General features: G+C 43.2%; 1 protein-coding gene across 1 annotated transcript in view; it reads left to right on the forward strand.

The window, feature by feature from the left end:
- Positions 1 to 23,431, forward strand: part of LOC149858241 (connector enhancer of kinase suppressor of ras 2-like) — a 762,411-nt gene that overhangs the window by 642,998 nt on the left and 95,982 nt on the right. The window contains exon 17 of the mRNA XM_090059075.1: positions 19,757 to 19,805. Within this exon, the coding sequence (XP_089915201.1) occupies positions 19,757 to 19,805 (49 nt within the window). The remainder of the gene's footprint in view (positions 1 to 19,756; positions 19,806 to 23,431) is intronic.

A 23,431-nucleotide genomic window follows, 5' to 3' on the forward strand; every position in this document is an offset into this window, starting at 1 on the left:
TAATACCAAAAATCACTATATGTTAGCATCTGTGCTCAATGTCAAAAGTTCAGGATCTAAAGCATATGCTGAAATTGAAGGTTTTAAGGAGTTTTGAATTATTAAAATTTTGATTGCTGGCATAACCTAATGTAAAAAGTGTCATTCATCTTATAATTAGATCCCTGGTAAATATTACATCTACATACAGTAAGGTTTCCCAAGGAAGTCAATAAAAAATGCTTACAAACTTCTATCTTCCTCTTCCTCATTAATTTAACATAAGGGCCTTAGATGCAGCTATACTGGATCTGGCACTTCTCAAAGGTAAAGCACAAAAAGTAAAGCTAGTTTTTTTACACATAGCCTTAGTTCGGGGGCAGTTCAGCAGCAATTAGGGATTAGAACAGGCTTTGAGATGCACCAAAACAGGTGTTTTGGCAACCAGGGCTCACTGGGGCTCAGGGACAATGCAGCCACTCCCTGCAGTGACTAGATGCATCTTGAAGAGTCTGTTGCATAAGTGCCAGGTAAGGCAGCTGTACAGTTAGATTTTGACCCTTCCTTAAAAAGTACTAACTTAGCAAACAAGAGGATATTGTGCAGAGTTCTATGCAGTCCTGCTGTTTTTAATGCAGATTAATCTTTCCATATCTTACATAAGAAAAACCTGTCACATGGTTTTCTCTTTTGTACCAAGTTAAGGAGAAATACTGTGATTTTTTTTTTAAAGGTGGTATAGGGGAATCCTAAAATTGTACCATTGTAAAATCACAGTTCAGATTGCACCATTGTACCTCCAAATATGAAGGTTAATGCCTCTCTTTTATTGGTTTTCATTCTTTAAACTGTTGGCTACCAGATATAAAATTGGAGATCAAAAAGCAACTTTTTATCTCAAAGTTGTGGAAGCCATTGATAGAACTCATCATAACTGAAAAAAAAGGTTTTAACAGACACTTGTATACCAACACCAGGCACACATGCAGCTCTGCAGAAGGTTCTGTCTTGGCTGATGAAAGCCAGTCAGTCTACTATTGAAAGACTTTGGAAGAGCCTGTGCTTGGAAGAACAAATTGGCAGCAACTCTCAAAAGAGCAATTATTAGGTCTCTTTCCAAAAAACTATTCCATGACACATGCTTTTGATTAGTGCTGGATTTCCTTTTTGAGAACTATTGAAGAGTAGTCATCTGCCCCACTGGTTATCTTTGTTGAGTTTTGCAGGGTCCCATTTTGTAACTCTTCCTGTTCAGTGAACATGTAGGGCCATTATGACACATAAAGGGAGTGAGACTTGTGAGCATACTTCCTTTTCTTTCCTTTCCCATTTTGTCAGTACTAGATAATGCAGGTGGTCCAGACTGGTGCTTGGGCAAGGGTCAGCGCTTGTTAGTCTTTACCTCTTGAATCCCGTACTGCTACGATCAGGTTGCCATGGCTAAGAAAGTGTGTTTTCAGGCATAGACCTCACTAAAATTAGACATTTTTACCAGTAACATTCAAATCCTCCTCTGAATTATTCATGCCTTGCCATTATTCCCTGATTACTCTCATAAAACTGGTAACCTGCTAGAGAAATCTTGCAATAAAACTGCCAGACACTTAACACATTGATCATGAAACACCTTGCCCCCCCATCGCCCAATAAAACTTCTGATATATGTAAAATCCTCTTCTTTTTTCCTCCTAATAATTGTCAATGATAAAACAAACTTACAGTTCAAACGTTTGGGTCTTGATGGTTAGCAAAATAATAAATAAAAATCAGAGACTGTATTCATCTCTAGATTTATCCTAATTTAATTGAAAGTGTGTATTATCACTTTACAGTGCACAGGATAAGTGTGTTAGTACTAATGAGAATTAGTATTGTTGTTGTTGTTTAGATTTATATCCCACCCTATCCAACTGCCATGATTCTGCATGTCCAATTCCAGCAGACTAGGCACTAGCTAACTATGGATATTAAAATAATGTGTCAGTGATATACATTGTTACCCTTACATGAGCTGCATAATAAAAGGTAAATAATATTCAAGGGACTGTTCTTTTCTTGTAAAGCAAACTCATGGCCACTGTTTGTTAACTGCAGCCTATCACGTGGAAAAGTCAAAATGATAGGCAGTTGTGTTAAGCATTAGAAAATGTGGCAATTTGTTCTGGTACAATTGTGACTTTTCCTTATTTATGGAAAGATTAATTATCTTGAAGGTGCTACAAAGGGATACGAGAAGATAAAATGTGGTGGGCAAATTAAGGATAAGAGCTATTGTATCAAGTTAACTTGTTAAGTTTTATCCTTAGCTAGTGTAAATTGGTGCAAGTCCTTTGTTTTCAGTGGCAACCGGATGAATCAGTTAAGGAGTGCATACACCAAAGAGTCCAAGGGGCAGTTTACATTATTTAATGTTGTTATTTAGGTTCCTGATGAGGAAAAATGAAATATTTCACAGAGGGCTCTGTGCATATAAAAATATTGCCATTATTTTTATAGGATGCTTATAAGGTTCTCTAACACTGGCAACTCCATTTGTTTTGTGCTATCTAATATATAGGTGAGGATTTGAAGGAATTTTGATTTTAGGAATTTCTTCAGTTAACAATTGCCTGCAAAAGCAGGGAACTGTGCTCGGTGACCTAGGAGGCTTCTCCGAGCCCTATATTCTGATGTTCCTATGCACGCAGAATATCTAGTTACTTCTATCTGGGAAACAAATTGTTCTGAGTGAGAGTTTTCCTTGTACAACTAGAATAAGAAGGTTAGTCACTGTCAGTGATTCTATTCTTTTAAATGGATAAAATTGTCTTTGGCATCAAGAATGCAGGGATTTATGGAATTCTGTCCTTAATTAGGTACATCTGGTGAATTTTAGAGATCTGTTTATATCAACTACTTAGATAAATGATCTGTGTTTGTCATCATATTCATACTTTCATAGGTTTTGAGTCTTTCAGTGTACAAGTGAGATTGAGTAAGTCTCTGCGGGCTGAAGATGATTCCTGTGTAGCACAACAATTAAGATTTTTTTTTTAATGTGTTCAACTCTGGTTCCTATTCTTCAGAGCATTACAATTAATCAATGAAATACAGCTTAGAAACTGGAATAACTGTGTTTGTTCTCTGTGCCATATCTTACTGCCATTTTTAAGGTTCCCATGTGATTTTCAGATTCAGCCTTTCGTTCCCTAGTGTCTTGCAAAAACAATGTTCTTAGACCAGGTGTTGGCAAATATTTGGGCCCAAGGGCCACATAGAGAGTCTTGATGAGCTGCTGTGGGCCAGGTCAGCAACCCCCACCCCTGCAACAACTCATCAAACTCCCTATGGGGCTTTGGGTGGGCAGAAAGCAGTATTTGGGAGTAGAACAGGTGGGCAAGACCAATCCACTCCCTGCATGCCCTGTCCTGTGGGAGGGGTGTGGGAAGGTTTATGGGGATGTGCGTGAGGCACAGATATGTGTATGTCCAGTGGGGACTGGCTGGGCACTAGGTCCCAGGAGCCAGCGGGGGTGAGGGGAGAACGGGTGAGATGGGGGGCATATGCAGCAGAACTCACCCAGGCAGTGCAGTCTGTGGCTGCCCCTGTAGTGCTCTGCATGGGGTCAAGCCATGCCCAGGGCAGCTACACCACACTCCTGCCCACACCTGTTGGCCCAGCCCTGGCCCCAGTCAATGCACAGCTTCTGATGGGGCTGTTCCCAGTGCAGCTGCAACTGGCTTGATACTGCTATGCTCCCCTCGCCTCCAGAAGCAGCTCTTCCTCCCACTCCTGCCCTGCTGCACCACTCTGGGTGGGCAGGGGTGAAGCTTCGACTGGGTGGCTCCTGCCCCAGTGCACAGGGCTCCAGCTTCAGCTCCCAGCCACCTCCCACCTGTTCTGCCTACCCATAGGTGATTTCTCATCATGCCAGGTGGTAAAGCAGGTAGAAAACAGCCAGGAGTTGGAGCCAGAGCCCTGTATGCTGGGGAATGAGCAACCCAATGGAAACTCTCCCCCCCTCCCCCAGCACAGAGTGGCTCAGCAAGGGAAGGGGCCAGAGTAGGAGGAGGAGCCATACCTGGAAGTGAGAGAAACAGCCTGGCCAGTCAAGGCCCTAGACAGCTTCCAGCAAGGCTGTTTCTGATGCAGCTGCATCTGGCCAGGTGCTTGTCTGCTCCCCTCACCTCCAGTGGTGACTTCTACTTCAGCTCCTGCCCCTGCTGCACCACTCTGGGTGGGTGGGTGGGCAGGTTGGAGGGGAAGCTTCAGCCAGGTGACTCCCAGTGGAGGCGAGGAGAGCAGAGCAGCATTGGGAACAGACCCACTGGAATCTGCATGTGCTGGTCTGGGAGTGTGGGCAGGAGTGCAGAGCAGGCTGCCCAGTGGGAGTGGGTGGGCCTCAGCCCATGTGGAGTACCATAGGAGTAGCCATGGGTTGAATCCAGTCAGTTGGTGAGCTGAATTCAGCCCATAGACTATATTTTGCCCACCCCTGATTTAGACCCACGGGTGATATCCCATTACTCCCTAGGAACTTACTTTGCTAATTGCAGAAAGCAACAATGTGTCTGAAGCAATAGTAATGATGTGTTTCTGAAATGAAAGAACATGGGCAGAAAGTAACAAAAGGTTTAATAAAAAGAGAAGGAATTGTGGAGATCCTCATAGTATATGATTAAGAGCAAATTGCATCTTAATTTGGATCAATTTAGTATGATTTTATCTTTCAACTATCATGCTTACCTTTTCACAGAAGATTACAAAAAGTCTGAAAACCGTATTATTAAGTCAGATTTGAGATTTTACAGGTGAAAGCTGGAGTCAGCTGGCAAGGCATGAGCTGAAGTCAATTGAGCTGATCCTGTTAGCAACTTATATAACTGTTTCTGACTGTTTATTGTAGCCTTCATTAACCTCCTCGGGGATGTGTTAACCTTTGACTCAAAAAGCAATAGAGGTGACTTGTTCATGATTATGGATTGAAGATAATACATTCTACAGAAAAAAATGATACCATCAGCTTTAAAAAAGAAAGAAAGAAAACTGCTGACCAAAATCTCACTACTCATTCAAAACTCTAAACTAAAGTCAGATATGAATGTAGTACTGGACCCTTATAGAAATTAAATCTCTGTGTGTGTGTGTGTGTGTGTGTGTGTGTGTGTGTGTGTGTGTTAAAGGCTATTGCTGCTTGGGCTCTTGAAGCAGTGGTGGCAGTAGCAGAAGGGTCTCAGCAGGACTCCCTTATAGTTTGCTGCTGGGCAGACTGTCAGAAGAGAGCCAGCTGTTCTCCCTTCCTCCCTCCCTCTGAGAGCAAGGGAGGGATAGCAGAGGACTGTTGGATGCTGGAGGTACAGGGATCACACTTAGGCCTACAAAATGAAGAAATTATCCTCTTTGAAAGAGGTATTATTTCATAGCACTTTCGTCATCTTTGTAGCACTACAAACAACCCGAGCGATGGTATGTTCACTTTTCGTAGTGCTATAAATGTAACACATGCCTGAGTCTTTCTCCTCATCTTTTGTTTCCAGCTGATGAGTTCCCAGCTTTATAGCAGAAATCTCATTATAAGTCCCTAAGTATGTGACATTATACATAATACTGTTAGAGTTTGTATTTTTTATGTTACTCAAGTGCTCAAAATCAGCTAATTTTTCCTGCTTAATATTCCAGTCCTCCTTGATATTGATGATTCCTCACAACCTGTATAATCAGCAGATTTAGCATAGTACTTGGGTGCAAACGTCACTGTTGTAAAATAGATGAAGAATGGTTACAAGACCATAAGGACTACACTAGTAACCTACAAGTAGCACAATAGTTCTCCTTTCAGCACAAACTGTTGTTGTCTCTGCTTTATATAGTTCCTTACAAGTTGTACTAAAACACAGGTTCTCCAGCATAACTAATAATTTCCCATGTGTCACTCTCAGATGATTTACTAAAGTCCAGATAGGTTTAATCTAGTTATCTTATTTTTAAAAATGATACCACATTGGTGTGGCACAGTCTTTCTTTGACTAAACACTGCTATATTTCATTGCATTTTCCCTTTGCCTCCAAGCTTTAAAATATTCTTTTCTTCGGTCTTTGTTTCAAAGCTTTGCATACTCTTCAGATCAAACAAGTCTGACTTTTGCTTGGATCACTTTTCCCCAACTTTGTTTAAGTACTGTCTTTGATATTAATAGTTGTACAGTACCGCTTCTGATTTGATAGATTCATTGCTGCTAAGTGTGAAGCTTCATGTGCCTGTTTTTCAGTGGTAAAGAAATTATCACATCCTTCTGACTCAGTTCATAAAACTCTGAATTTGTCTTGCACCTTGGATGTGGTAATCTCTACACTTTAACACTGACATTATTGTAGCTACTGGCTAGTTTAAAACTAATAGCATTTCCACTTTATGGAGTGTTTAATGCTGTATTCATGTACATTAATTCTATGACTAAGAATCAATTGCCAAAAAAAAGAAAAAAAAACATATTTGAAACCCCATTTATCTAATTTTAGAGGATGGTAAATTTTCAGAATGTATATAGCATACGTTCTATATACATTACATGGTTCACTTTGCCAATAAATGTGAAAAATACCAAGCTGTATAAATAGACATCTTCAAAAATACCAATATGTATGTATGTGTGGTATCCATTCTAATAGTTCACCCTTTATGCATGACAAGTAATTCCTTTTCAAAATATTTTATCAAGTTAAGCATTCAGTATGCACCAGAATGAACAATCACTGAAAAAAAGATAAAGGAGAGAGACACAAGGAAAATATATTTTTCACAGAAACAAACACTCCTTTTTGACCTGACGGGCCCCTTGCTTAAGGAAAATTTACCAAACACTTTCAAAAGAAGGACCTTGGAACAAAAGACACTAGGAACCAGAAACTTAACACAGAACTTTGACCATGAGTGGAGGATGTCATAGGGTTCTTATGTTCAACCTCATTTTTTATAACTTCTGTGAAGAGCATTTTAAACTGTTTCTTCTTCTCCCTGATCCTTAGATAAGAATATCTGGATAATCGTATTAATATGAGCATAGATAATTTGAGAAAGAATATTATTGTGTTGTTGTATGACACCCAATAAACACAGACCGTTTTAAGACAAAATCTGCCTTGTGGTGGGGTTTGGAATCTGCCTATTCCTTTACTAAATGCTGTAAAATAAATATTTTTCTTTTTTGGCTGCTTCTTTCAGTCCCTACTCTTTGAAGGCTGGCCTTAAATTTCCTTTTCTTTAAAAAATATTTTAATTTACTCTCTGCTCTTTTCACCACAAACTTACCGTGGTGACTTAAGCCTGATGAATGGATTCTTTTTATGTGAGAACAGAAAGTTCTGTTTTTACGGTAAATTTGACTTCTTATAATAGTTGAAATCATCAAAACAGGAAATTATACTATATATACTTTTATCCTTTTCTGTGTATCTTACTTGCACAATATGAAGTGGAGGTGATTAGTTACAAAAGATCATGGAAAATTCCAAGAACAAAATATATATATATATTTTTAGATATTTTAACATTCTTTTTCTTTTTTTTCTTTTTTCTCCATTTATTTGAAAGGGACTAAAATTGAACAAGAGAACTAAGCTTTCCCCTAATTTCTCTTTCTTTTTTTAACCTTTTCTTACTAGAAAAATGGTGAGAGAATAAAAGAGAGAGAGAGAAGGAAGTAAACCAAAAAGCTAAACCAAATACCTTATACACGTTTTATATTTTTTTGCATCAAGCCTTTGAGAAGGTGTTTACCCCAAGGGGACACTTGCTTGCCTGTACACAAAAGCCAGGAGCTTGGGGAATAAGCAGGAGGAACTTGTCCTACTGCTTAACACTAATAATTACGATGTCATAGAGATAACAGAGACCTGGTGGGACTCTACCCATGACTGGACTAGGGTGAACGACTGGAGACCCCCTGGGTTAAAATCTGTGGGGAATACAGCACAGGGGACACAATGGTGGAAGTCTATTACAGACCTCCCACCCAAAGTTAAGAGCTTGACCAGGAGTTTGCCCGAGAACTGGCTGAGGCCGCATGCTCCAGGACCATGGTTGTCATGGGTGACTTCAATTACCCGGACATCTCATGGAAGGATCACTCAGCAAAATCCGAGTGGTTGCAAAGCTTCCTATCATGCGTAGATGACCTCTACCTGACTCAAGAAGTCTACGGGACAATGAGAAGTAAAGCTCTGTTCGACCTGGTACTGGCTACTGGGGATGACCTAATCAGCGACCTAGTGATCGATGGGAAGCTGGGTGACAGCGACCACGAGCTGATCACCTTCACCATCCGCCTTAAAGCTGGCAAGTCAGTTAGCAACACGGAAGTCCTTGACTTCAGGAAAGCTGACTTTGACGAGCTCAGGAGGCTTGTCAGTGAGGCCCTAAGGGACCACGACCCCAGGGGGTGGGGAGTTCAGGAAGAGTGGTTGCTCCTCAAGGGAGCAATCCTCAATGCACAAGCTAAGTCTATTCCATCTCGGAGGAAAAGCAGCAAGAGGGCACAGCAGCCCCCCTGGCTCTCCAAGGATCTAGCAGACCTCTTGAGGCTAAAAAGAAAGGCCAACAAAGGATGGAGGATGGGATTCACCTCCAAGGAGGATTATTCTGCACTGGTCCAGTCCTGCAGGGAGTAAACCAGGAAAGCCAAGGCTGCAACTGAACTCCAACTAGCTTTGAGCATCAAAGACAATAAAAAGTCCTTTTTCAGATATGCGGGGAGCCGGAGGAAAAGCAAGGGTAACATTGGACCCCTGCTGAACCAGATGGGATAACTAACAACTGATGCCCAGGAAAAAGCCAACCTATTAAATGGGTACTTTACGTCGATCTTTCATCAGTCCCATGGACGCCCATGCCCACTACAGGACAGGGAAGTCCAGGTGAGGGATATCCCCTGCCCTCCATCAATGCTGACCTTGTGAAGGAACACCTTGAGAGACTAGATACCTTCAAGTCAGCCAGCCCTGACAATCTACACCCCAGGGTACTCAAGGAGCTGGCTAGCATTATAGCCCAGCCTCTGGTACGGATCTTTGAAAACTCCTGGCACTCTGGTGTAGTGCCCGAAGACTGGAAGAAGGCCCATGTGGTGCCTATCTTCAAAAAAGGGAGGGAAGTGGGTCCGGCAAACTATAGGCCCATGAGCCTGACTTCTATCCCAGGGAAGGTCTTAGAAAAGTTTATTAAAGAGGCCATCCTTAATGGACTGGCTGATGCTAACATCCTGAGGGATAACCAGTATGGGTTTGTTGTGGGTAGGTCTTGCTTGACCAATCTCATTACCTTCTACAACCAGGTAACCTATCACCTGGACAAGGGAGAAGAGATTGATGTCATATATCTTGACTTCAAAAAAGCCTTTGATCTGATATCCCATGTTCACCTCTTGGTGAAACTGGCCAATTGTGGCCTTGGCTCCACCACAATCAGCTGGCTGGGAAATTGGCTCTGTGGTCGAACCCAGAGGGTGGTAATTGATTGAAGTCAATTGTCATGGTGCCCTGTGACCAGTGGGGTACCCCAAGGCTCTGTCCTTGGACCCATATTGTTCAACATCTTCATTAATGATGTGGACATTGGACTCAGGAGTGGACTGGGCAAGTTCGCCAATGACACCAAACTCTGGGGCAAAGCATCCACACCTGAAGACAGGAGGGCGATCTACGCTGACGTGGACAGGCTGAGCAAATGGGTGGATGAGAACATGATCATGTTTAACACCAAAAAATGCAAGGTTCTCCACCTTGGGAGGAAAAACCTGAAGCATCCTTATAGGCTTGGCAGGGCTACACTGGCTAGCACTACGGAAGAAAGAGACTTGGGGGTCATCATTGACCACAAGATAAACATGAGCCTGCAATGTGATGGTGCGGCTACTAAAGTGAAATGCTTCTCAGGCAAATCCCGGGACATCATTCTCCCTTTGTACTCAGCCTTGGTGAGGCCACAACTGGAGTACTGTGTCCAGTTTTGGGCCGCACAATTCAAAAAGGATATGGAGAAGCTTGAGGGAGTCCAGAGAAGAGCTATGCGCATGATCAGAGGTCAGGAAAACAGACCTTACGACGACAGGCTGAGAGCCATGGGGCTCTTTAGCCTGGAAAAGCGTAGGCTCAGGGGTGATCTGATGGCCACCTACAAGTTTATCAGGGGTGACCACCAGGATCTGGGGGAACATTTGTTCACCAGAGTGCCCCAAGGGATGACACAGTCGAATGGTTATAAACTACTGCAAGACCATTTCAGGCTGGACATAAGGAAGACTTTCTTTACTGTCCAAGCCCCCAAGGTCTCGAACAGCCTGCCATTGGAGGTGGTTCAAGAACCTACACTGAACACCTTCAAGAGTAAATTGGATGCTTATCTTGCTGGGATCCTATGACCCCAGCTGACTTCCTGCCCTTCGGGTGGGGTGCTGGACTTGATGATCTTCCAAGGTCCCTTCCAGCCCTAATGTCTATGAAATCTATTCTAATTCAGTATAAAATCTTTCAGAATTCTGTCTCTTTTTTTCTTTAAGAGGTGGGTTAGTTCCAGACACTTCATAGCCTATAGAAGGTGACATGTCCCCATTCAAGAAATCATTCAGGAACAGATTTGCTATTAGGATCACTATAAATCATTTGCCAGTAAATATGTGTAACCTGGGTGGTACTCCAAGAGGTACCCAATTGAAGGGATCAAAGCAGGTGCACAAGCACTGTGGGAGGTATAGGGACTCTCCTCCCCCTATAGAGCAGAGCCAGACCACCAATGGGGACTTAACCACATGCCTTTTAATGAGGGAACGATACTGGGAACATAACAGGCATAAATCAAAGGGTATAGTGGACACTACAATGCCCAAGGGGTCAGGATTCAACAAAATTTAGACACTTACAATCATTGACAAAAGGCAGGGTTAACAAAATATAAAACACAAACAGCAAAGCAAACAATACCGGTTGGTGAAATTTAAAAAGGCGCAAAATACAAAATGTCAAATAACAAGGGAAATATAGGGCCTAGGTACCTGGAGGGAGAGAAGGGGGGCAGGGGACACAATGGCCCCTTTTTACTGCAAAAAGATTTGCTTCTTGTTAGCTCACTCATCCCAAGTCACTTCAGCTATGACTTGAACTCAGATTTCCCACATGGTAGGGAGGAACACTGCCACACAGCCACAACTGGTGGCATTGCTCTAGCCTGCTAGGGGTCTTGACCTTCCTGGAGCCGCAACCTCACGTCTAACTGCCTGGCTTCTGATTGAAGGAGCTGGAAGCAGAGCTGGGAACCTCTCAGGTCACTGTTCAGATCCTTGCTGGAGCTGGAGAGCCTCTCCTGCTGGCTGCAGCCTCTCCCAGGGGATCCTAGAGCCCAGCGGAGAGCCTCTGCTGCTGGCTGCGCACCACATTGCTGAGGGTCCGACTGCTGCCTGCAGGTCCTGCTCCTTCAGGCTCTTCTGGGGCAACTGCTCCCACCCCGCTGCCAGCTCTTTGAAGTTCATTCCTTGTGGTCCCTCACTGGTCTCCACTGAGTCAGCCGCGCTGCCCCTTTTATCCCCCTCCTGGTGACCCAAGGGGCCAATCAGGAGACATGGAGGGTGAGTCTCTGGGGCCTGATTGGTGAGGAATGGAAATCCCAAGTCCTCCAATCATCTTTTGCTCTTTCAAAACCCCTGGGCTAGGTCACTGCCAGACAGCCTGTCACATCTGTGACTGTCTTCCTTTTGTGGCCTTAATTTAAACTTTTACAGAACTTAATTTAATGTAAATCTTACATGAATTAATAAGCTTCTAGCTTCTAAAATCTGGATTCTCAACCAGAGTAACAGGGCATCCAAAGGTGCCATGAAATCCTTTTAAGAATGCCATGAGGTATGAAGAGATAAGCCAGGTCTGAGGAAATAAACAGATAAGTGCAGGCTTAGGTTCAGTCCCTGTCTCACTGTTCCCCCACCCCTGCTGCCTAGCCCATCTGAAAGGAGGTAAGCACTAAAATAAATGTTAGTTTTTGAAATGGGGTACCACTTAATTCAAAAAGGTTATGGAGGGTAACCTTAAGTGTATTGTAGGGTGCCTTGAGTCTAAAAGTTTGATAACCGTTCTAGCCTCACCATTGTCCACCTTCTTATGGAGATCAAGCTTATTTCGATCCTATGTAAAATGAGAAAGTAATGGAGCAATGAACTCAATGGACACATCCACATGATCATGGACATTTGGTTCTCTGGGGACAATTAACAGTGGGACACGTTGTGCCACCGCTACTTGTCCCAGGGGATCACCTGCACCACACACCCTCTGACGCACAGCAAGTTGCCCTGGTGGGGTAGGGGAGGCTGGGGCCAGCACTGAGCTCAACACTGGGCTCAGCAGCCTTACCTGCAGTCCTGGGGGGCTCCTGGGGCTGAGCACCAGTGATCCTGCTGTGCAGAGCCTGGCTGGCATCTGGATCCCCGCATGTGCTGGTCTGCTTTTTTTGGCATGGGTTTTTTTGACCCCTGGATATTCAGGGGTCACCCCTCTTGCAGCACAGAGAACAGCTGAATGTGCAGTATGTGGCACTGCAGATGTGTCTGTGACACCACATACTGCATGGCTGCACTCATCTGGACATGGCCAGTAGGTGCATCCAGACAAGCACACATATGTGTTTCCCTGAGGAAAAGTAGTAGTGGCACATAATTGCTGCTGGGACATAGGGCCTGGGACATAGTTGTGCCACTACCACTTGTCCCTGTGGAACACCCATGTATGTATGCTCTGGCACATGGCAAATTGCCCCAGATGGAGCTGGGTAGAGGAGGCTGGGGTCAGCACCTGGTCTGGTCCCAGCAGCCTTACCTGGAGGCCTGGGGGGTTGGGGAATTCCTGGGGCTGCAGTAGTGGCAGTCTGGCAGCAGGGAGCCTGGCCATCAGCCAAATCATAGCTTCGGCCAGTCAGGCTCTGGTTTCAGGTGGCGCGCAATACTGCCACTTGCACCACCCTGCTTTTTTCTAGCATGGGTTTTTTTTGATAATGGGATCTCCTGGTGCCAACAAAACCCCCTGTGCTGCAAATTAGCAGTGTGGGGAGTGCCTGACTGTGTGGCATGTGTGGTGTGTGGCACCACAGATGGGTTGCAGCCCCGCATACCGCACATATGCACTCATCTGAACATACCCAATGTGAATAGGAAAATGTACCTTCACATGCAGTTATATTCAGTGACTTGCTGGAAAGTGTTCATAGATTTTTCATAGACATTAGGACTGGAAGGGACCTCAGAAGATCATTAAGTCCAGCCCCCCACACAAAGGGCAGGAAATCAGCTGGGGTCATAGGATCCCAGCAAGATAAGCATCCAATTTGCTCTTGAAGGTGTTCATTGTAGGTACTTGAACCACCTCGGATGGCAGGGGAGAATGATGTCCCAGGATTTGCTTGAGAAGCATCTATGGATGCAAGCCAGTGTTTTGGTTGCTTTACTAGCCGCAGCATCACATTGCAGGCTCATGTTTATCTTGTGGTCAATGATGACCCCCAAGTCTCTTTCTTCCGCAGTGCTAGCCAGCGTAGCACTGCCGAGCCTATAAGGATGCTGCAGGTTTTTCTTCCCAAGGTGGAGAACCTTGCATTTTTTGGTGTTAAACACGATCAGGTTCTCATCCGCCCATTTGCTGAGCCTGTCCAGGTCAGCCTGGATCACCCACCTATCTTCCTACACAACTTAGTACAATATCTATATTTTTGTCATTCATAAAAATTCTGATATTGAAAAGAACTTTGTGAAATAGTACAATACTGTTCAAAATGTTTGATTGGCGCTGTGATAATTAGCTAAATATATATTTTTTTTGAAATGAAGATTTCAGGATACAGTACAACTGAAAAAATGATCATTTAAAAGGCTTATAAATAGGCAGAGTGTTAATTCTTAATTACTGGCAGAGATCATCAGATATTCAGATACGCATATTTTCATGGCAGCTGGTTTCCAATTCAGTGCAATTCCAACAACATGACCAATAGCATAACTAGATTTGTCTTGCCATTTGTTTTACAGGATGCTCCTTGCCACATCTTAATGATACTGAATACCAAAGAATCCTTTTATCTGCTCCTAAATAATATAGCAAATAAGCTCCCTATGCCAAATCACTTACATACAGCACTTCATTCAGTGACTAAAGTTACTTTATTGTAATTAAAATATTATTTTCATATTTTAGCAATGCTTGGTCACACTGCTATTAGGAGCTGTAAAAGTTTCAATTTTAGCCCAAGGGTTTGTAAGAAATTTATAATACAACTATTTTAATTTGCATTAATAACTAATATTGAAGCTTTCAGTTCAGTATAATTTTTGTTGCATGGTGCAAGGCATTTAACATTATTTATTTTTAGATTTTTTCATACATATTATTTCAAGCATAGTTCAGTGATTTACTTTTAATTCTATGTTCTATTAAATAATGCTTAATGTAAAAATAGTGAAAAAATTACATAATCTTCATCTTGGTAAGTAAACAATAGGTAAAATACTTTAATTAGTAATGGCAATTGTTCAGCACAGCTGGTGTACTCATCGTGAGAGGCATGCTTCTTCATGGAAACAGTAATGTGTAACGTAGAAGAGTTTCTAGCTGGGTGTAGATAACCGAATGATATTTCCATAGCAACATATAAAAGCATACTCTGAGGTATCAATAATTTAGGGACTAATTGTTCCCAAATAAAAATGCAAAACTAAAAGCAGAGTAAGATGATGACCTGCCTTTTTCATTTATCCTTTGGACTTGGAAACCTCCTGGAAAGGTGTTTGACTTTCTGAGTAGGTGATGTGGCAGAAGTTTTAGGACATCCTGAATTGCCTGATATCATTTGATATCTTGAGTTAAATGTCACCTTCGTCAGATACTCTGACAGAATAAATGGAATAAAGGGGTAAAGCACTGATATTTTCACAAACAATTTGGACAGGCAGAAAGAAGTTTCCTCCAGTGTGATACAATTATTTGCAAAAAGTATTTTAGAGGAAGACTTACTAAAGGGCCTAGAGGTGCGTCCACAAAGGAATATAGGTGCCTTATAGTTTCATAGTTTCTAGGGTCGGAAAGGACCTGAGTAGATCATCTAGTCTGACCCCCTGCCATGGCAGGAAAGAGTACTAAGGTCAAACAACCCCAGCAAGGTGTTCATCTAACCTCCTCTTAAAGACCCCCAGGGTAGAATCCTGCACCACTTCTCTTGGAAGTTGGTTCCAGATCCTAGCTGCCCTGACCGTGAAGTAGCGCCTCCTCATATCTAGCCTAAATCTACCCTCTGCCAGCTTGTGACCGTTATTCCTGGTCACTCCTGGCAGTGCTCGGGGAAACAGGGACTCCTCTAGTGCCTGCTGATTCCCCCTGACTAGTTTGTAACAGGCCAGTAGATCCCCCCTCAGCCTTCTCTTGTGGAGGCTGAACAGGTTCAGGTCCCGTAGCCTCTCCTCATAAGGCCTGCCCTGCTGTCCCCTGATCATATGAATGGCCTCCTCTGGACCCTCTCCATGTTGTCCACATCCTTCTTGAAGTGCGGCGCCCAGAACTGGATGCAGTACTCCAGCTGTGGCCTCACTAGTGCTGCATAGAGGGGGAGAATCACCTCCTTGGACCTGCTCGGGATGCATCTGTGGATGCATGACAAGGTACGGTTGGCCTTCCTGACTGCCTCTCCACACTGCCGGCCCATGTTCATCTTGGAGTCAATGATGACTCCGAGATCCTTTTCTGCCTCTGTACTGACAAGAGGGGAGTTCCCCAACCTGTACGTATGGTGCTGGTTGTTCCTTCCCAGGTGAATCACTTTGCACTTGTCAGTGTTGAATCCCATCCTGTTCTCCTCCGCCCACCCTTGTAACCTGTCTAGGTCAGATTGTAGCCTATTGCTCCCTTCTAGAGTGCCCACATCCCCCCACATCTTAGTGTCATTAGAAAATTTGATCAGGGTGCTTTTTACCCCCTCATCCAAGTTGCTGATGAAGATGTTGAACAGTGCAGGCCCGAGGACCGAGCCCTGCGGAACCCCACTGCTCACATCCCTCCAGGCTGAAAATGACCCATCCACTACCGCTCTCTGGGTGTGGCCCTCCAGCCAGTTGGCAACCCAATTGACTGTGTGGGCGTCGACACCACAGTCCCCCAGTTTTTTGCCTAGGATCAAAGTAAGACTAACTGGCCTATAGTTTCCTGGGTCCTCCTTCTTCCCCTTTTTGAAGATGGGAACCACGTTGGCCTCTTCCAGTCCTCTGGCACCAGACCAGAGCACCACGAGTGTTCGTAAAGCCATGCCAGGGGTCCTGCAATGACCTCAGCCAATTCCTTTAGTAACCTAGGGCAACCCAATGCGTGACTTCTATGAAATATAAACCCCTGAGGCTCAAATTGTGTTCCTTAATAATAACTCCTGCTGAGCCCAATAGGCTCCTAGACTTTTGCTAGAAGAGGCAAACTTGTTTCAATCTCATTAGTGCTGAATGGCTTGGTAGCTCTCTCACATCCAAATACTGCTGTGAGCCACAACCAGGGCATTTCCATTTCTACAGGGGCAACATGGAGGGGGTGCACATGGTGGTGCACCCTCTGCAAAAGGTGGTGCCGCTTTTCACCCTGCCATGGTTCCTGATCACCCCTGGCTACCACCACTGCTGCTGACAGTGTCTGCAGGTGGTCACCAACCCATGGTCAGTGCTCACTGCCCCCATTCTCCCACCACCGACAGTGCCAGCAGGTCTGCGGGAGCTCCCCACTGACCACCACCAGGTGCCCGCCACCACTGGTGCAGATGTGCCTCCCCCAGCCACCGGGGGCATGTGCCATTCATGCATTTCTATGTCCCCTGAGGGGCCTGATCTAGTAGATTGAGGACATACTTGCCACATACCTGTAGGAACGGGCTTTGCACAAAATGTGGAAGTGGCTACCACTTTCATTCAAAAACAAGGCAAGAAGAGAAAAAGGTGGTTCACTCAATATATATGTATAAAAAGACCCTAGGGATTGGATCACACACATGATGTAAGAGACCTAGATTAAATTATTTTCTTTTCCTGACCTAGTTCAAACCATATGCTCTCCTCATCACAAGAGAGCACCCTACTTCCAGGTTATAGCCTACTATGGGATAAAGACACTTTTGAAGTTGCTCCACTATGCATAAAAGATTCTTTGGGCTCTGGGGAGTAGGTGTGGGGGGATGAGTGAACAAGCACGGCTGTGGCCTAGTGTTTAGGTGGTGACCAGTTTTCTGGTCCAAGCTTTAAGGATTGTTTATATATTTATTCAGTTAAAGTATCCAACTAGTTGCCATAAAGCCACATATTCCCAAAAGTACTTTACTGTATGCCAACATCCATTCATATTCAGCAAGACAATAAAGCAGTAGGGGCCATCGTTTTTGGGGCCAACCTTGCTGCTTCTTTTCCTGTGCTCCCTACCTGATTTGCTGTTTTGCTTTGTGCTGTCTGCCACTGTGCTGCATCTCCCCTTCCTGATCTGCCATATGCCATACACACAGGCTGCCCATGCCACCTCATTGGCTACAGGTTGGCCACCTCTGTACTAAGGCAAAGGTGCTTAATTTTAAGAAATTCTTAAGTAAATGAAAATTAGTGATGCATTTCATATTAATTGTGTGCCTAGGTGCTTTGCTTAATAGCAAAGAACCACTGAACTGGAGATGCTCACTGTTGGTAGGAATAGGTTTTTGGTATTCTAGACTAAGAACAAATAGATTTACCAATTTCCTGGCTGCTTATCATGTCTGTAAGAAACAGTAGCATCAGGAAAAAGAGCAACTGTGATCTGTGGCTATACTCAACACACAGTAATGTAACATCCTGAAGGGATATTATAGCTCATCCTCCAAGAATATATGGGGCCAGATTGATCTGTACTAATGTCAATATACAAGAAGGCTGTAAAGGAAAGTTGCACAGGAAGTTCCCCACTTTCTTCCTGAGTGTAGAGTCTAAAAACTATTTTAGAAAACTGGAACTTCTTCAGCTTCCTTTCTGCGCTGAAAGGGAAGACACTTCTGCCTCTACAATACAGCTTGGCAGAGTTGGGTCATAGAGCACTATTTAGTGCCATCCTAAGTATGCAGGCCTGGGATGGGCTCCTTTTTGAAAGGCAGATTTTCCTTAAGCTTCATGAGGATGATGTGGCTTCAGATTGCAGCCTGCAGAAGGCTTTCTGGGAAATGTACAATCTAGCCTGTAGAAACTGATGACAGAGAGCTTAATAACTTTAATATTAGCAATAGTCATTTCCTAAATAGAGATCATTTCATGGAAATTAATTCAGTATTCAAATTCTATCAAAAAATCAGGCTCCAGTTACTATATTAAAGTTGGCTTCTCCATTTGGAAGCATTGGCCATGATACTATGCTCTGCAAACAAATGTAAGAGCTGCATGTCATGTTTGCCAATCAAGAATATAATACAAGATCACCAGTGATGCAAATGTTTTTCAACGTTTTGATTATCTAGATTTTCCTTTCCTTTCTGAACTTCCAAATGGTTTTGGTCTTTTTGGCCTCTCTGTTCTACACTGGTTCCAATTTCTCTGTCAAGAAGGTGAGAGGTGTGCACAGATTTTCACTATATTGTGAAGAGAAAGAAGAGAGGGAACTTACTTTATATCTGTTTCAACACTTCTTCTTTGTCCTGTTGATGTGATAATATGATTCTCTTGGAATTCAAATTGAAGGATTTAGAGGGGAAAAGTCAGGGAAGTTACCATCTGTCTCATTACTTGCCTTACTAGACAGCATTTTAGCAGCTACAAAGTGAAGAAATGTTGTTGAATGACACATTAAGGAAAATTGACTGACTAACAGATTGTGAGGGCTTGTAAAACTATTTTTAAAAAGTCTCACACCAGTGGGAAAGAATGATAGAAAAAGTTCAAGTTTTCATTTCACTTGACAAAAAAGGTACCTGCCAGTCCTATCAAATTAGTTTTGGCACCACAGTCACTATCATTAATGTGTGTGTGTGTGTGTGTGTGTGTGTAAATTACACATGTACATAGTTTAGTATGCTAGTGTTTTCTTAATTCATAGTTCAACTATAAACTTCTGCAGACTATTAAATCTTAAAATACAAGAAACATTTAAAACAAAACTCTAAATATTTGAACTGATATTTTTGTAGTTTCCCTGAAGAATCCCAAGAAAATGATACTTTAGAGAAATGAAAATGTTTGGTCAAACTATCTGTGTCTTGTGGTGCCCAATTTTGGCCCTTACACTGCAATGATATTCTAGCCCTTTGTACCTATGATGCTATATAAGACATAAATATCACTATCAGATAAACCTTACCATCTAAATCTTGCAACATAAGAGACACTAAAAAGATATATAAAAAAAAATCCCTTCACATTTTCTTAAATCTAAGCTTGTTATCCAAATATCTATGTTAAACCTCAGCTAATCAACTGATGAGCCCACTGATTGTTAACAAAAATTAGTTAGATTTTCTTAGACTAATTTTTCCCTTTGTGAATCATAATATTGAAAATAGACTTGTATTAATTTCATACTTTTATTTTTTCAGTTATACACACTAAAATATAGGCTTATTTTCCAGGCACTGTATAGAAATTTAGCCCACATGATTTCCACTTTACATCACTGACAAATTTTTATTTGTATTTCTAGGCCTCCCATTGAAATGTAGAATATAAATGTATATGACATTTTTATTCAAGATTTGTTGGGGGGGAAATCTAAAAATCTTTCTTCATCTCTGTCCTAGGTATGCTAGTTCTGCTATTGACCGTCAAGGAAGCACATCCATGAGGAAGGTAAATTACCATTACAGGACATTTAAAAAAATCAATGTCATTTTCATTTCTTAATGTAAAAGATAGATTACATTATATTGAAGTGTCTGTCCTTGAGTTTTGCCACTAGTGATAAAAAGTCTAAGAAACTCAAAGGGCTAAGGAAATAAAAATTGCCCCTTATGCCCCTCTGTTGTTTATCTACGTTTCAAATAATCATGAGAGGAAGCAGCTGTAATTATGGAACGAAAGTCCATGATCCAGAAAGCTTAAATTAAGAGAAAAGACAATAGATACAAGCAGACAGGGGAATGTAGGGAAACAGACAATATTGGTCAACATTATAGTCAATTAATGTCAGCAGCCCAACCACTGTCATGTGGTAAAGGAGAGTGGTATGTGGTAAAGTGGATGTGATAAAGGATAGTTTTATGATGGGATCTGAAGGAGATATTTGAATATTGTGAACATTGACAGTGAACTCCTGTTACATGGGAAGGGCAATATCAGCAAAAGCACAAAGGTGCCTGCAAATTTGTCAAGCGAGTATGGGAGAATCATCATAAGCTGGTCATCTCCCGCCTCTTTTCTTTCAGTACTGAATGAGAGATACTATGTAGAGAAGGGATAGGCCATGAAGAGCCTTCCAAGTAAAGACAAGTAGCTTACGTTTGCTGCATCTGGCCCACTGGCTCCCCACAGGTCTAGAAATTTGCCTGCAAGGGAGTGGTGGCAATTAACACTACCACCGCTCTCAAATTTCCAAACACCACATCCAGATGACATGGCCCCATGAGCTGGATTAAGCCATGCCCAGGGCTGGTGTGCCAGGCCTAATCCAGCATGCGTGGGGCTGGGGCAGTAGGTCCATTCTGCTGTGCATAAGGCCTGATCTGGTACACACCGGGCCAGAGCTGGAGTGGAGACAGAAGGCCTTAGATAGGATTGAGAAAGCTGTGCACTAGTTGGCCGGGCTGAGCCAGGTCTGTTCAGCATGTACAGAGCCCAGGTCACACAGTGCCGTATCACTGCCGGCTATGCCTGCAGCCGGTCCACAGCTGCACTGGCTGTTCCTGTCAGCACCAGGGGAGGAAGATGTTCAGCAGCCCCTGCTTGAGCCCCTCCACAAACCCACCCACACACCACACATCCCCCCACCACTCTCCATACCCCTGACATCCCCCCCACCACTCTCCATACCCCCTGACATCCCCCTGCCATTCCCCATACCCCCAACATTGCCTGCCACTCCTCACACCCCTGCCCCCCTGCCACTCCTCATACCCACCCACACCCATACCCCTCCCCCCACATCCCTAACTTACCTGTGGCAGTGCCTAAAGCAGCAGGAGCACCATAGAGATGCTCTGGCCAGAAATCAATGTCTCTCTGGAGGACCAACTCCCAGGTTACCTCTGGGCATGGTTGGGAACCATGCCCAGCCCTGTTTCCCCCCCCCCCCCCCCACACACACACACCCTGTTTTTTATTTTGGTACCTGGCTTTCCAGGTATCAAACGTTGAGCCTCCACTGCAAATAGCAGTTTGGGGAACATTTTTTGTTCCCTGTGTGTATCTTGCAGCATCTCAAACTCCTTTGAGACACTGCAAGAAGCATATGCAGGCTCATCTGGACACGCCCTTAAAGCTCTAAGTCAAAATGATACCAATGTGTATAACAGACAGTATGGAAATATTATCCCCAGTGATGGAGAAAGAAGATAGTGGTGAAGGATTTAAGGAAAAAGATTAAGAGCTTAGTTTTAGTCATAACATGCATTATCTTACATCTGTAAACCCAAAAACAATAACAGAAAGGCTGAGACAGGAGACAAGGCTAGAGTATGGATGTGTCAGATCTACTGTACCAGGTACTTGCACACAAGCACAGGGGTGAGTATGAAGTGAGCAAAACATTTACTCTTCTTCCCAACGTGCCAAGCAACAAAGCTATGTGAGAGTACTTCTTCCCAAAATCAAGGGAAAAGATGAAGTGATGTCCCTTCAGTCTGTTCTAGGTTACTGTAACTATTTAGTTCCCCATGTAACTTTTGGTAAGTACAAAATCAACTGTTACATTGTTTTTAATTATTTGAACTAAATGGATTTGATTGGATCTTAAAGTTAAATCTATGTATACTTTAAAAATAGTTTAAATTTTCACCTAGCTGTATACCTGTAGAAGTTATATCTGCAGAACAGAAGTTGTGTCCCATTTTTATCTCTGATCTTTAATTTTCTAAATTAATATTTGTCCTCTGTTTTTTGGCTGATGCAGCCTTCAGTTGCACAAGCAAAAATGTTGTTGCAGGCTGCATCCACATTTCTAAGGGTAGAATATGGTCCTCTGCTAGACTGCTGAGAAATTTAGATTTCTTCTTGGTTGAGTTCAGGACAATGAATTTAACTTACTTTTTGTATCGAGTAGGAATGAGATGTTGACTCCTAAACAAAGATATTAAAACCTACATTATAATGAGTATTTTAAAAATTGAATAGGGCCTGAACCTCCTGTGTGTTCTCAAACCTGCATGCGCTGAAGGAGGAACTGCGAGAGGAATCCTGTCATTCCTGCTAGACATAAATTAAGTTCCTCCATGAAGTGTTTAGTAGCACGGAGGCCATGTACAGTATTCCGATAATCTGGGAATTCATTCAGGTTTGTTCTCCTGGCAGCAAAACTTACCCAGAGCTGGGTGTACACATATTCAAATGCTGAGGCTCTGAAGAATAGGGAGCTTGCAGTGCTAACACTGTGCAAGCATGGAGGCAGAGGGAAAGGAGCCTGTACATGTATCTCACATGCTCTACAGGCTCTCTTAATCTACCTGATGCCAGATGGAAGCAGTGTATAAGTAGGCTGACCATAAGGAAATCTGGACATCGGGGACACTGCCTCCCCGTCCGTGCAGTGCTACTGCAGGCAGAGGTGTGGTGTGGTGTGGTGGGCATGCCAGGCTGCCTGCCCACCTGCCTGGCATGCCATGCCACTCTCCTGGCCTACAAAATCAGGGACTATCCTGGCTAAACCAGGATGTATGGTCACTCTATGCATAGAACAACCCTGACTGGCTGCCCCAGGCTGTCTATAGTCGGCCTCTGGTTCCAGCACCTCCACATGTTTCAAAACCTTCACCTGAACTGGCTTTTACTGTTATTGATTAAATGTTTATCTAATGTTGGCAGAATCACATCAGTTTCTTCAGAGGTAAAGCCGTCCAGTGAGTTTTGCTTCCCCCCTTAGAGGTGAAATGTTCTTTCTGCTGACATAAGGAAAGATTAAAACATCAAATACTAACAAAGTAATTCTGAGTGAGCAGGAATCTGGGAAAAAATATAGTAATAAAACAAATGGAGAAAGAGAGATTTGGAAGACAATTTGTTATGAGTTTACTTGATATGTGTTTCCTTTTTTTGCTTCTAGTTATGTTATAGTCAGCATCAAGACTGATCTCCATATTTGGGGTCAAAAAGGAATTTTATCCCATGGTCAGATCTGCATGGACTATGAGGGGTTTTGCCTTCCTCTTTAGTCATTGAGTGGGGAGTGGGGGAAGTGGGGCAGGAAGCATGGCCCTCAACCTGGGATCTCTTAAGTATATACTGACAACATTTCATAGAAGCAGGACATGGCTGCCATGGTTCTT

The sequence above is a fragment of the Crocodylus siamensis genome, chromosome 8 (genome assembly GCF_052110815.1).
Source record: "Crocodylus siamensis isolate JL-2025a chromosome 8, ASM5211081v1, whole genome shotgun sequence".
NCBI lineage: Eukaryota > Metazoa > Chordata > Crocodylia > Crocodylidae > Crocodylus > Crocodylus siamensis.